Source organism: Clarias gariepinus, chromosome 9 (genome assembly GCF_024256425.1).
Source record: "Clarias gariepinus isolate MV-2021 ecotype Netherlands chromosome 9, CGAR_prim_01v2, whole genome shotgun sequence".
Lineage (NCBI taxonomy): Eukaryota > Metazoa > Chordata > Actinopteri > Siluriformes > Clariidae > Clarias > Clarias gariepinus.
The window spans coordinates 23,856,619-23,869,997 of NC_071108.1; the positions used below are offsets into that span (position 1 = coordinate 23,856,619).

The following is a 13,379-nucleotide window of genomic DNA, read 5'->3' on the forward strand; positions in this document are numbered from 1 at the left end:
GCAGCTTCACACAATCAGGAACAGGCAGGGGACATCCCTAACCGGTCCCCAAAAAGTTGAAAGGATGAAATTGTCTAAAATGTCTTGCTATGCTTGAGCATTCAGAGTTTTTCACTGGAAATAAAGGGCTGAAACCCCTGAAAAACAACCTCACACCAGTTCCAACATGACTGCACACCAGTGCACAGAGCAAGGGTCCATAAAGACATACAGAACATCAACAGATGCCTTTAAAAAGCTCTATACTTCAGAGAGTTGATTTCACATACTGCCTTAGTTACACTGATTGAGGCCAAATTTAACAAACCATTAACACTATCATTCACCCAAGATGTACAGTGTCTTCATCAGTTCCTTGAGAAGACTGCAAATATGGCGTTTGGGAAACTCAAAGAAACATCATCTCAGGTCTACATTGATCTTGCCAAAGCAACACTTGCAAGAATGATTGTTTTTAATCATAGACATGCTGGCGATGTGTAAAAAATGCTGCAAGTTTTCAGGAAAGGGACAGTACTGCTCTTCATGATTTTACCCTGGGCCTCAGCAAATTTTAACAGAAACTCTGCAGTCATTTTAGTCCATGTTTGATGATGTGTGCATGTTAAACACATTTTGACATTTCTCATGTCACTTTTACTTTAAGGTGAGATTGTGACAGTGTGAAGCCAGTGGACCTGATGCTGAAGATAACATTGCTGCTGGTGCCTCTAATCATGTAGGTATGGACTCATCTTTATGTATATCTGTTAATTTTTAACCCATAATTGTATTTAGGGAATAATTACCTATAGACTAAATGTTTTATATAGTTGAAATGTTTACATTTATTAATTAGTGCATGACTAGAATATTGTTGAAATTAGAGATGCTATATTTAGGACGAATTTAGTTATTTCTTTCCTTTAAATATACTTTTCCTCTGTATTACACAGCTTTAAATTTGTAATCAAGCAAGTTGTTAAGTGGTTAAACTGTATATGGTCAGGTTCTATAAAGTGTTTTTATAATTTCCATTAAATATGTGATGTCCATACTGTAGTGGCAATATTTTAAGGCATATGCTGTATGTATAGTGTTGCAGTACATGGGGAAGTTCCTATTATGCAGATGTACAATTCAGGGAGATTATAGGTAAAATGTTTTTTTTATATTGACACTAATATGCATAAAATTACCTTTTATAAAACTTGAGAATGTACACTTGAACTACTTGTTCAACTTAAGTCAATGAAACCTTGTTGAAACCAGATATTTACATACACTTTCAGAAAAAAAAAAACAGTTCTTTCTTTACTGAAAAAAATAAGGGTACAAAAGTTTTCCTGTTTTACTTTGATTTAATGTTTGACAGTAAAGGAACAAAAGGTTTTTTTTTATTTAGTATTATTGATTAATTTTTCAAGTGCATGTAAATATCTGGTTTTAACCGTATATAGCTTTTCTCAATTGTCATAAAGTAGTAGTTATAAAGCAGCTTTACGTAGAATAAACATGATGGAAATACAGAAAAATCAGGAAAGGATAAATAGTATCACTTGGCTGTAAAATGACTTGGCTTGACTTGTTGCACCACTCATTTTGGGCCCCACTTTGGCCTATTTTCGGCCCAGCAAAAAGAAGCCCCAGACCTTACATTTCCACCACCATGCATCACTGTTCGTAGAATGTTCTTTTTTTAGAATTCAGAGTAGCAGTGATCAATATAGGTTGTTTTACATATTGTATTTTCTTCAGATGTTTGCTGGCCATATAATTAGAATTTTGGGTATGTGCTTAAGAACTGTTGAGGTTTCTTATCAGTGCATTGCTTATGTCTTGCAGGTATTCAGAAGATGCCCACTGAAACACCTCCTGAAGTTTCTCAAGGTACCTGAGATTTTACATTGGAATATAGCCAGCAATGTAAGTACATGAACCTCCCACAAAATTCAGGCTTAATAAAGTAAGTATTCTTATGTACAGGTAATGAGTCCAGGACAAAGATTGGGAACCCATGAATAAGTTGAAGAGTGTATTGGTCCAATGCTGAGATTTTTTTACAACTGTGATGAAACTTTTAAAAGCACATATAACTAAAGGGAAACTCGGCACTTTGTCTGAATGCCAGCAGTGTTAGACTTTGTAAGAAATGGAGGTCTTTGCTTGAAAAGGAAAGCCCAAAATAAGTGATACACAAGCAAGTACGTTATTTCTTTGAGATTTTTTTGTCCACTTATTTTGTTTTTCATTTACATATGCAGTAGATTGTTTTTAAATTCTACAGTTGTTCTTAAATTCTGCTTTAACATTTTATTTTGAATAACTGGTTTAGGTTTCATCTTATGTTTTATTGATTATATATATAGCTATGCCTTATTTTATTTAGATTGTTTTGAATGGTTCAATGGATTAAGATGCCTATGAAAGTACATAGTTGTACATGATGGATGTCTGTTTCTTCACTTGGCATGCTTGAACTAAAAAAAAGTTTTTCAATATTATTATTTCAATATTATAATAAAAATTTAATATAATAGTACTTGTGTTTATCCTGGCAATGCATTGTTGTCAATTTTGTGTGTTGCATTTGGATATGTTCCAATAAAACACATTTGTCCCTGTAGTACTGTAAGATCTTTTATTGTGTGTTGTATTTGCAAAACGGTTCTTTCAAATCACCTTGGTCCTGGCAATGCACAGTATTGTCATGTTTGTGTGTTGTTTACTATAATGTGCCAGTAAAACACATTTGTTCCTATAAACCAGCAAATTTACTTTTTCTGTGTGTTGTAAACTGCAAGGCGTCATAAATCAGTAGGACCTAGTAAACCCCAATTTTCACAGGGGCGGGTACTTTTAGGAGTGGGCGGGGAAGTCCTTATGTACCACTTAAATATCATGTTATCATATTTTGAGTTCTGTTGTGTGTATAGGAAATCCTGAGTGAGATTCTTTTTCTGCAGAACAAAAGAAATTTTTTGATAGTATTCTCATCTCTGTAAAGCATTGGGAAAGGTGGGTCCCCTTAAACCACCACCCTACTGGTTTGGCCTTTAAAGACCTTATAAACCACAAAAACCAGTATAGGTGTGTGAGTGTGTGAGTGTGTGTGAGTGTGTGTGTGTGAGTGTGTGTGTGTGAGTGTGTGTGTGTGAGTGTGTGTGTGTGAGTGTGTGTGTGTGTGTGTGTGTGAGTGTGTGTGTGTGAGTGTGTGTGTGTGTGTGTGTGTGTGTGTGTGTGAGTGTGTGTGTGTGAGTGTGTGTGTGTGAGTGTGTGTTTGTGAGTGTGTATGTGTGTGTGAGTGTGTGTGTGAGTGTGTGTGTGAGTGTGTGTGTGAGTGTGAGTGTGTGTGTGAGTGTGTGAGTGAGTGTGTGTGTGTGAGTGAGTGTGAGTAAGTGTGTGTGAGTGAGTGTGTGTGAGTGAGTGTGAGTGAGTGAGTGTGTGTGAGTGAGTGAGTGCGAGTGAGTGCGAGTGAGTGTGCGAGTGAGTGTGTGTTTGTGAGTGTGTATACATATATATATATATATATATATATATATATATATATAGCACCTTCGTCCTGGAGGAACGTTGTTTCCTTTCACTGTGTACTAACTGTATATGGTTGTAATGACAATAAAGCCTACTTGAACTTGATATATATGTGTGTATGTATATGTGTGTATGTATATGTGTGTATGTATGTGTGTGTGTGTGCATTAGTGTGTGTCTGTTTGTGTGTCTCAACCTGTCTGTGCGCGTGCATTGTGCTATAATGTTGATTGGCCCCCCAGTGATTCTGAGATCCCCACTGATCCAGATCTTCAGTGACACTGGCAAGGATAAAGCAGTTACTGCACATGAAAGCTAAATGAGTAAATAAATGTCTTTTGACCCAATCCTTGCAGATGTCAGCATGCACCAAAGTTTGCTGCTTATCAAAACTAAAATGTCACTGGAGATTATTCAGAAGGCTGTATACTCTATCACAAAACAACTTTGTGGCATTTTTGTTCATCTAAAGCCACATAATGTGAAGCAACAATAAGTGTATCCTAAGTTCATTTAATAAAATCTACCAGATTCTTGCTGGAAGAAAGACGTTTTATAAAAGTACATTTATGTTTTTTTACATAAACCATGAGAATTCTGCATTTTCTGTGTGTCTCCTTTCTAGCATGTGTATGAAAGATTGTATTCTGGTCAAATAATGGCATATAATAACTATTTAAGATGCCATTCCAGATTTACAATGCTTTTCCCTTTGGGGAACTGTAACATACATCCTACTTGCTCTTAAAAATCTCCCACTGTTCTGTGGTGTGTTGTTTTTAAGAGGACTGGGAAATAGCTTTAGGAGAAAAGGTTCACAGTGAATGAGAGACACTGGGGCTCCATCAACAGCAAAAGCACAGTTAACAGTTTGAAATAGCGCATGCATTGTTTTCCTTTGTAACATATTGCTTGTTTTTTCTACTTCTGCTAATGCTTGACAAAATGTAATAAAAAAAAAAAAAAATTACAACTGAAAACAGAATAAATCATCTATGATGTCTACTATGGCTAACCAGGGTTTTGTGACTTACTATTTCTTTCTTTGTTCACAGTTTTTTCACAGTGTGCGAGAGAGTTGGATAGAGTTTTATAGATTCCACCTTGGTGTTTAAATTTTTTTTGCATTCACTCCTTTTGCTTTACAGTCTTTGGGCCTAATGAATGTTGCCATTGTTTCCTTGGAATAGGCCTTTGCTACAGTATCAATGAAGCAAAAAATCCGCTGATGTGATAACCTGGTCATTCAGTACATTCAGGTAGTCGGGTGACCGACATTGCTGAATCTTGACCCGACCCTCTGAAGCAACCCCAGATCATAACACCTCCAGAGACAGTGGACAGTATGCATGAAGAGTGCATGACTGCATGCGCTTTCCTTCTTGCCTTCATGCACTTGTCACTCTGAAATAGAGTCAACCTGGACTCATCAGACCACATGACCATGAACCATAGTTGCAAAGCAAAATTTTTGCTTCCAAATAAATTACAGCCTTTTTCCAATTCCATTAACAGTTTTTTTCTTCTCATGGGCGCACAGCTGTTTTGAGTATAGTTACAGGGGAATATTGATTAAATGGAAATAAAATTTGAGATGCTTATGATTGCATCATATTTTTTAAGATTTCACATTTGATTTGAGATTTCTGTCTTTTTTCAGGTTAGTTTCTGGGTGGTGAGAGAGATCTTGACAGCACAGACTCTGAAGATTCGTGCCGAAATTTTGGGCCACTTCATCAAAATTGCTAAGGTGTGATATGGTTGTTGTTGTTACATCATCTTTTTAACTACATTTTTATAAGGTCAGGACCTAGTTTTGTTTGAGCATTTACTTTCTATATCATTTCCCATGGGCTTAACCCCTGTCTGGAAAGGAACCAGGAGAAAAGGTTCACAGTGAATGAGAGACACTGGGGCTCCATCAACAGCAAAAGCACAGTTAACAGTTTGAAATAGCGCATGCATTGTTTTCTTGTTTTACTTTGTAACATATTGCTTGTTTTTTCTACTTCTGCTAATGCTTGACAAAATGTAATGAAAAAAAAAATTACAACTGAAAACAGATTAAATCATCTAGGTTGTCTACTATGGCTAACCAGGGTTAGTTGAAATTGAGCAATTTCCCTCTGGGATTAATAAAGTTCTTTAAATCTTGAATCTTTGAATCTTTGAACCAGTCTTCCTGTGAGCTGAGACCGTTTGTGCCTGACGTGTATGGCCACAGGATTAATGGGCTTCTTGTTAAGCACTTGAGCACAGTAAACATAAGGACCGAGGCTGAGCTCTCTAAACTTTCTCATAAGGAGTCTGGGAGATGGCAAGCTATTTCTGACTCCAAAATGCTTTATTATTACTATTATTATTATTATTATTATAGATTTTGCAATAGTTTGTAAGAATAACTCTAACTTATATTGGATGTACTTCACCTGAGTACAAAATATACTTTAAAACTGTAACAACTTTCGCATTAGCTTTTGTCATTTTTCCTTCATTGTCTCATTTATTAAATTAGGGACACACACACACATAAGCAATACATGAAATCCTTCTATGTTGTGTTTCTATTTAGCTGGTTAGTCATAAAACACTGTCTTTAAGACTCCACGTGGCACAAATAACAGCTGTCAAGTTTTTGTTGTTCTGAATAACGCCTGGTAGTAAATTGAATTTAGATTTATTAAACCAACATGTATATTTTAAACATGAGCGCAAATTATTATTTTTTCCCTTTTTTATTTTCCATTTAAGAGCACAAGATGGCTAGGCAAGCATATGCAGTTTTTGCATTAACCTCCTTCCCCTGCTGCCTCCAGGCATACTCCAGAGAGCTTGAGAGGACCATGATAACAATTATTCTAATGGCCAAAACAGATGAGCAAACCTAAGATTTTTTTTTCATCAAAAGCTGTTCAGAAAGACCTGCTGTGTAAATGTGGGAAATAGCAAAAGCATGACATAATTTGTGTGCAAGTGAGTCGCAAGAATAAGAGGGTGTGAGTGATAGATCTCTGCTGTTACTGTAGTTTGTTTTGAAGAGACCGCATTAAAAACTTTCTTCTTTCAATGCAGACCAACCACTACTATGCAAGTCTGAATCAGGGTTTATGTTAAAGTTCTACATACAGTATGTACGGTACATACTTTATAAGTGTAGTGTGTGAAATGTCTTTTCAAACAATACATATTTTAGATTTTTTTCATTGTTTAGTTGAAAAGAGCATAAAAAAAACAATAAAATGTGTGCACGCGTACACATAAAAAAATATTTAAAATGAGTTTTTGGTTTTGCGGGGGGGGGCATCAAAAGTCTACTTTATTTAACCTGACGCCTTTGGATATAAGGATATGGGCCATATCAGTACTCAAATTGCAGGAGGAACTACAAAATTAAGGACTATTCAGACAGTTATGTGAGACATACACATAAGATATTCTTCTGTTAATTAATAGTGAGTCTATGAAAAGTTTGGAGAGGTGCATTACATGTATTGCATATACTTTAAATAAAGTGCAGTGGAGGAAATAGGACTTTAAAACAGTTATGTTGCTCATCTTGAGGATTGATTTTCTAAAGGAGGATATTATAAATTGCATATAATTTCGGTATAAGCGGAGGAGATGATTGCTTTGTTAACTTATTATTGAAACTGCTTTTATTCATTCACCATTAAGTCCAAGATTTTTACCAACTTTCTGAAATTTTGTAGGATTTCTATATAATAATTATACCCAACAGAAGAAGTGATTGTTTTGTATTTGATGTGATCTCCAGCGCAATGGGCCACAATGGGCACCGGCAAGTTTGGCCTCGTCCCATGAAAGACCAATCGCTCGTAAGTTCTTGATGAAGGTGCATCACCACGTGAGTTTGGGATGGCCTTGCTTCTGCTTTCACTGCTTAATGGCGTTGATCCGTAAGCCAGTTTTTGAGGCTTCATGCTCAAGCACCGTCATTGAGTCATTTATGCTTCACTGGGTTCTTCTAAGGCAATGTCATCTGCAATATCGAGATCAGCAAGTTGGTATACATCTTGCCACATGACATTCTGATCCAGGGCCCAGGGCATAACAAAGTCCATCATGAGCAGGAAGAGGAACAACAATAATATGCATCCTTATCAAATGGCAGTCTCAAATTGGAAATAGTCTGTGACACCATTGTCAGTCCAGATACAGCAGCTTTCCCCTTAATTAAGGTGGTGAAAAGATTGTTGAATCAGGCTGGGATGCCATAAGCATGGACAATATCTTGATGAATGTTGTTAATTTAGAGCTGTTTGGTGGTTTGTTCAGTGATGGTCCAGAGGATGAAGATATGCCACGTACACAATTGTCTGCTTCAGATCCTAGCCCACTCGTCATGTAAATGTTCATGGACAGCTTGTTTAAGGTTTTCCATTTTTTTTGTCTCTGATGGGAATGCCCTGACCACTGGGTGATCTAATCAGTTCGTAAATTATTTGATAAAGCATCTTGGTGTCTTTTTGCTTGGTGGCTTCTTGGGCTATGTTTTACTTGTGTTCAATTCGTTTGCACTTGCCTCATTGGCAACATCATTTGCCTGGTGGTCAGCATTGCAGTTCCTTTCTTTTGCATCAGCTCCCTCGGCTTGTTATTATTATCTCTTGAAATTTGGTCTATTAGTCTTTGAGTCGACTGAATCTGTGCATGATTGGAAGAAGTATTGGAGGTCCAATTGGAACTGACAATATTAAGATGCTTGAGCTTGCTAATGTAAAATGGGCATAGCAACCACTGCTGGGCGAGCAGGTCTTTTAAGTTAAAGCCAAGACTTTGCACAGAGTAGGTAGTCATCTGGTCTAAAATTTGCTCTATGTTGTCATTTGATGTCAAGCAGCGATGGTAATGCAGTCACTTAATGTTTCTATAGCAGAAGCGTTTTATCAGGATGAAGTTGTTACCCCTACTCCCAACCCTTCCACTTTCTCATGGGCTTGGGACCAGCAATGATGGTCCTAGTGGAGTTAAAAATGATTTAATAAGGTAACATAGTTGCTGTTTTTGGAAAAGAACACATTACTTTATTAATTCATTTAAAATGACAAATTAGAAGCACAACATACTATAACTGCCCACATCCCACAGAAACAATGATCTTAATTTAGCTATGTTTTGACTTTAAGTTCTATCACAACATTTATCTTAAAATAATAGGCAAATCCATAGGATGTCCTTGACCAAGTGCTAATTTATACGATAATGAGAATAATAAGAATTTAAAATGATAAGACGATTCATGGGTAAAAATATATGTGTTAAATTTTTAGATTTCATCATACAGAAGAAATTTTAATCGGTCTCGTAATGTGTAACTTGGCATAACTTTTGAACTCTTGAAGAACTTTTTAAACTTTTGAAGTCACCAACTCTGAATATGGCCCATAATGTTCATATATATTTTACTTAAGTAAAAAAAAAAAACTTTCAGTATTTGAAACGGCAGTGTATTGCATTTGAGATTGTCTTTGATTTAAATAGTAATTCAAAGAATTTTGAATTGTCTGATTGTTTGTTTTCTTGGTGTCCCTGCAGAAGCTGTTGGAGCTGAATAACCTGCACTCTCTTGTGTCTGTGGTGTCGGCCTTACAGAGCGCACCTATCTTCAGATTGAGCAAGACTTGGACAGTAGGAACACAAACTTTTTGTTTATGTATTTGATTACTGTGATTCCTTTATACTCATCTAAGCTTTTTGACTGACTGTTAAAAAATAAATATGGTAGTATCCCTAAAAACCCCTTTTTATGAGGTAGACCTTTATAAGGAAACAATCAAAAAGAAATATAGCATAAAGTTTATAGTATGTCTACAGGTAATTGTTGACATGCTACAGTAAATTGCTTCTATTGTACGAAATTTTAAAAACTTGTAAAGCTTTTGTTTTTAAAGCCTCAGAACTGCATGCAATTTTTTTTTTATCCCCTTTGCTCTTTTAGTTACAAGCAAAAAGATACAATTAGACAACTATTTCAGATACACATTTTGCATAGAGAGATGGTCCTTAAGAGAAAAATGCTGTGATCTTCAAGCTACTTTAAGGGTTGTAACAAAAGGGAAATGCTGCCCTTATCCAAATGCATAATTAGGAACACCTGTGCACCCATTTATTCATGTACTAATCTAAGAAACCAATCATGTGGCATCAGTGCAACACATAAAAACATGCACAAATGTATCATTAGCTTTGGTTAATGTTTAAGATGAGAAAGAAGGAAACCGAGTTCCATGATTTTGATTGCATGATTGGAGTTTTATGACTGTTCATCTCCTGGAATCATTGCTGGATTTAACCTTCCTGGTCTCCTACCTGTTTTGTGAGCCATTTTCTTCTGACTCACAGTAACACCCCCCACTACAATTCTCCATCCTTAAAACAGCTTGCTCTATCTGATAATGAATAAATAGACCAATACAGGGTAGAATGGGGTATACAGAAAATAAACAATATTTATTGAACTTGCACCATACGATATATTAAAAATATTCACTGACTATCTTGAGAATAGAAAATATCAGACAGTTTGATGACTTAGTTTCAAAAAGTTTGTATTTCCTCTTTTTTGTATAAAAGTCAAAAGTTTGCACAAAAGTCCAATTTTGAACACAATTTTGGATATACTTTCAAAATTCTTGAAGAAAAGTGGATTTTTTCAAACCTATGAAATAAAACATATGGCATTAGATAACTAAATAACAACGGTTAGTTGCTCTTTTAAGACAAGAAGGTCAGCTGTTCTGGAATAACAGTAATAGTATTGTCAAATGCATTTGCTAGACCCATTAAACACCATTATGAAACTGGCCCTCATGAAGACCATCCCAGGAAAGCAAGACCAAAACGTACCTCTGCTGCAGAGGAGAAGTTCTCAACCTTAGAAAACATCAATTTACAGCAGAGTCATTTGGAAGGCTTTCCAGAGCATTAGTGGCAGATGTATCTCAACTAATAATATCAACTGTTTAAATGAGATTATTGCATTCTTTGAATGTCTCCAGCATTGGCTTATAATTTTGGAAGAAAAAAACATCAGGAAAGACCATGGAATTAGACAGTGTTCAAACTTTTGATGGGTAAACAACTTTCAGTGAGTTGCAGTTCTGCAGATGGAAACATCTGGTTAATAAGAGATGACAAAAAAAGGCCAGACTGGCTCAAGCTGAAAAAGGCTACTAATAACCTCATGTACAGTTGCGATGAGCAGAAAAACATCTCAAAATGCATGTTGAATAGATAAGCCACAACAGCAAAAGACCATGGCAGATTCTACTTCTGTCAGCCAGGAACAGAAAGCTGTTGTTGTTGTCGCTCTTGTTTGCACATTTGCATGTGCACTTTGTTGTCTTTTTCTGTATAGGACTTACATAGATATGTAGATAGTTTCTGTTAATTCATAATGTTTATCTGTTTTTTTCCAGCTAGTCAGCTAATTAGGTTTCTTAGTTAGTTTTTATTCATTTATGTTGTATGCAGCACCTTGGTCCTGGAGGAACATTTTGTTTCATTGTGTACTGAACTGTATATGGTTAAAATGACAATTAAAGCCTACTTAACTTGAGTTGAGGTTGCAGTAAGCACAGTCTAATGAATCTCAATTTTTGCTAAAGCACACAGATGTTAGGGTCAGAAATTGATGGCAACATCTAGATTTCATGTACCTAACCTGCATTATGTCAACAATACATGCTGGTAGGGGTGGTGTAATGGTGATAGTAAAAAGTAATCATTTTCTGTCAGACTTTATAAATGTCTCGCATTATTGTAAAAGAATTTTTTCCTACTGTATTATTCTTTTGCTTCAGTTCATTGAGGTTTTGGGGAATTCGCATATGCACAACTCCCTTAAGGTCCCAACACAGCATTTTATTTGGGTCGAGGTCACCTTCAATCTTTTTTAGCTGTTACTGGTGTGCTTTAGATCATTTTCCTGTTCATTGCCTCACATTTGCCTCTAGAACACTCTGATATAAAGAGTTCATGGTTGATCTATGGCTGCGGGTCCTGTGGTGCAAAACAAGTCCAACACCCCTCTACCACCATGCTTCACAATAGGCATGAGGCGTTTCTAAAATGCTGTTTGATTTTCCCCCAGGCAGAACAACTCCACTTTAGGTGGAGGGATTGTTGGACATTGTTCCAGAAGACTTGTGATTTCTTTAGTCACGCTTCCATGTTTTGTTTTGTTTTTGACAGAAGAGGCTTTCTTTGGCAACCCTTCCAAACAAACCATACTTGTTCAGTCTTCTTCTGATTGTGCTATCATGAAGTTTAATATTTAACATGCTCAGTGAAGCCTGTAAGGTCTTTTTTTTATTTCTTTGAGCATTGCATGGGCTGACCTTGGGGTGAATGTGCTAGGACGTCCACTCCTGGGAATACTGGCAACTGTCTTGAACACAGTCCACTTGTGAATAAGAATGTTGAGCTCCAAATTGTTTGGAAATGTTTTTATAACGCTTTCCAGATTGATGTGCGGGAAGCAGAAATAATTGCTTCTTTAAGACCACTGCTGATGTCTTTCCCTCTTGGCATTGTGTTAACACACACCTGAATGCTCCAGACCAGCAAAATGCCAAATCTTCTGCTTTTATAGAGGTCTGCACACCTGTTGGTAATCAGTTAATCAAGGACTGATGATTAGCAACACCTGGCTGCAACATACCTTCTTAAATCCTCTGGAAGCTATAAGGAGGTAGATAGTATTGCCAGCATGTATTTTTTTTCTTTTTTGGCATTTTTGTTATATGTTTTGTTGGTCTGAGGTTGTATTTGGCTAATACTAAGTCATCCACTAAGTCACCCACTATGAATAGGTGGTTAATATGTTTTTCCACAAAACATGCAGAATTAATCGAGGGGGTACTAACTTTTGAACATGAACCTGTTACGTATTGTTCCTGGCCATGTGCATCCTTTCATGGCCATAAATAATCAATATTTTAATGGCGACTGTTATTTTAATGGCTATTGTACCATGTCACGATGCAAAGGTCATCTCCAACTGGTTTCTTAAACATGATAATGTATTTTGTTCTTCATTGGCCTTCCCAGTCACCAGATTTTAATCCAATAGAATACTTTGAATGAGTGATTCACAGCATAAATGTGCACCTGAAAGATCAAGAGGAATTGTGTGATTATGTCAACATAAACTGCAATCTTAAATTTTTTAGATCTCAATTTTGTCCAACATCTTGTAGAATCCATGGAAATTGAGGCTAATGATCTGTAGGGTGAATGTATGTGGAAAGCCAAGAGAGTGATCTGACTTAGTGCTGTCATGTAGGTTGATATATTTGACTGTTGAAACAATGTCTGCGTCCCTATGCACTATGGCAGGCATCTGTGATTACTATCGCTCACCAGTAGGGAACTGATCTAAAATAGACTCATTGCATATAACTTTTTCAAGTTTTTTAAATCTGAAATTGAATGGAACCTGCTGTCCTTCTTCTAAATGTGAAATGTGCTGATTAGAGACTCTTGTTTTTTTTAACTGTGTGGTCTACCACTCAATAAATTCTCTGTCCAAGTGGCAACTGGAGGCCTAGTATAGATGATGCATTGGGCTCTGAATCCTGAGATTTCTTACTGCTTTTGTTAGTGCAACTACAAACCTGGACTTGGTATTTTTGGTAAAACTGGAGTTTGTAATCTGACATAATCATTATCAGGATTAACTGCCAGATGAGCAATGGTTCAAAATGGGGAACCCACCCCCCACGTCCTCTTCAGCCCCCTGTTCTTCAGGAGCATGCCATGCAAGCCCCATTAGTAGTGGGGGAAGGTTCCTTCTAGGAACTGGAGTGCATAAATTTTTTCTGCCTAAAGCAACCTGGAAAAAG

General features: G+C 36.5%; 1 protein-coding gene across 1 annotated transcript in view; it reads left to right on the top strand.

The window, feature by feature from the left end:
* Positions 1-13,379, top strand: part of ralgps1 (Ral GEF with PH domain and SH3 binding motif 1) — a 120,215-nt gene that overhangs the window by 42,734 nt on the left and 64,102 nt on the right. The window contains exons 6-7 of the mRNA XM_053503553.1: positions 5,174-5,263; positions 9,070-9,162. Of these exons, the coding sequence (XP_053359528.1) occupies positions 5,174-5,263; positions 9,070-9,162 (183 nt within the window). The remainder of the gene's footprint in view (positions 1-5,173; positions 5,264-9,069; positions 9,163-13,379) is intronic.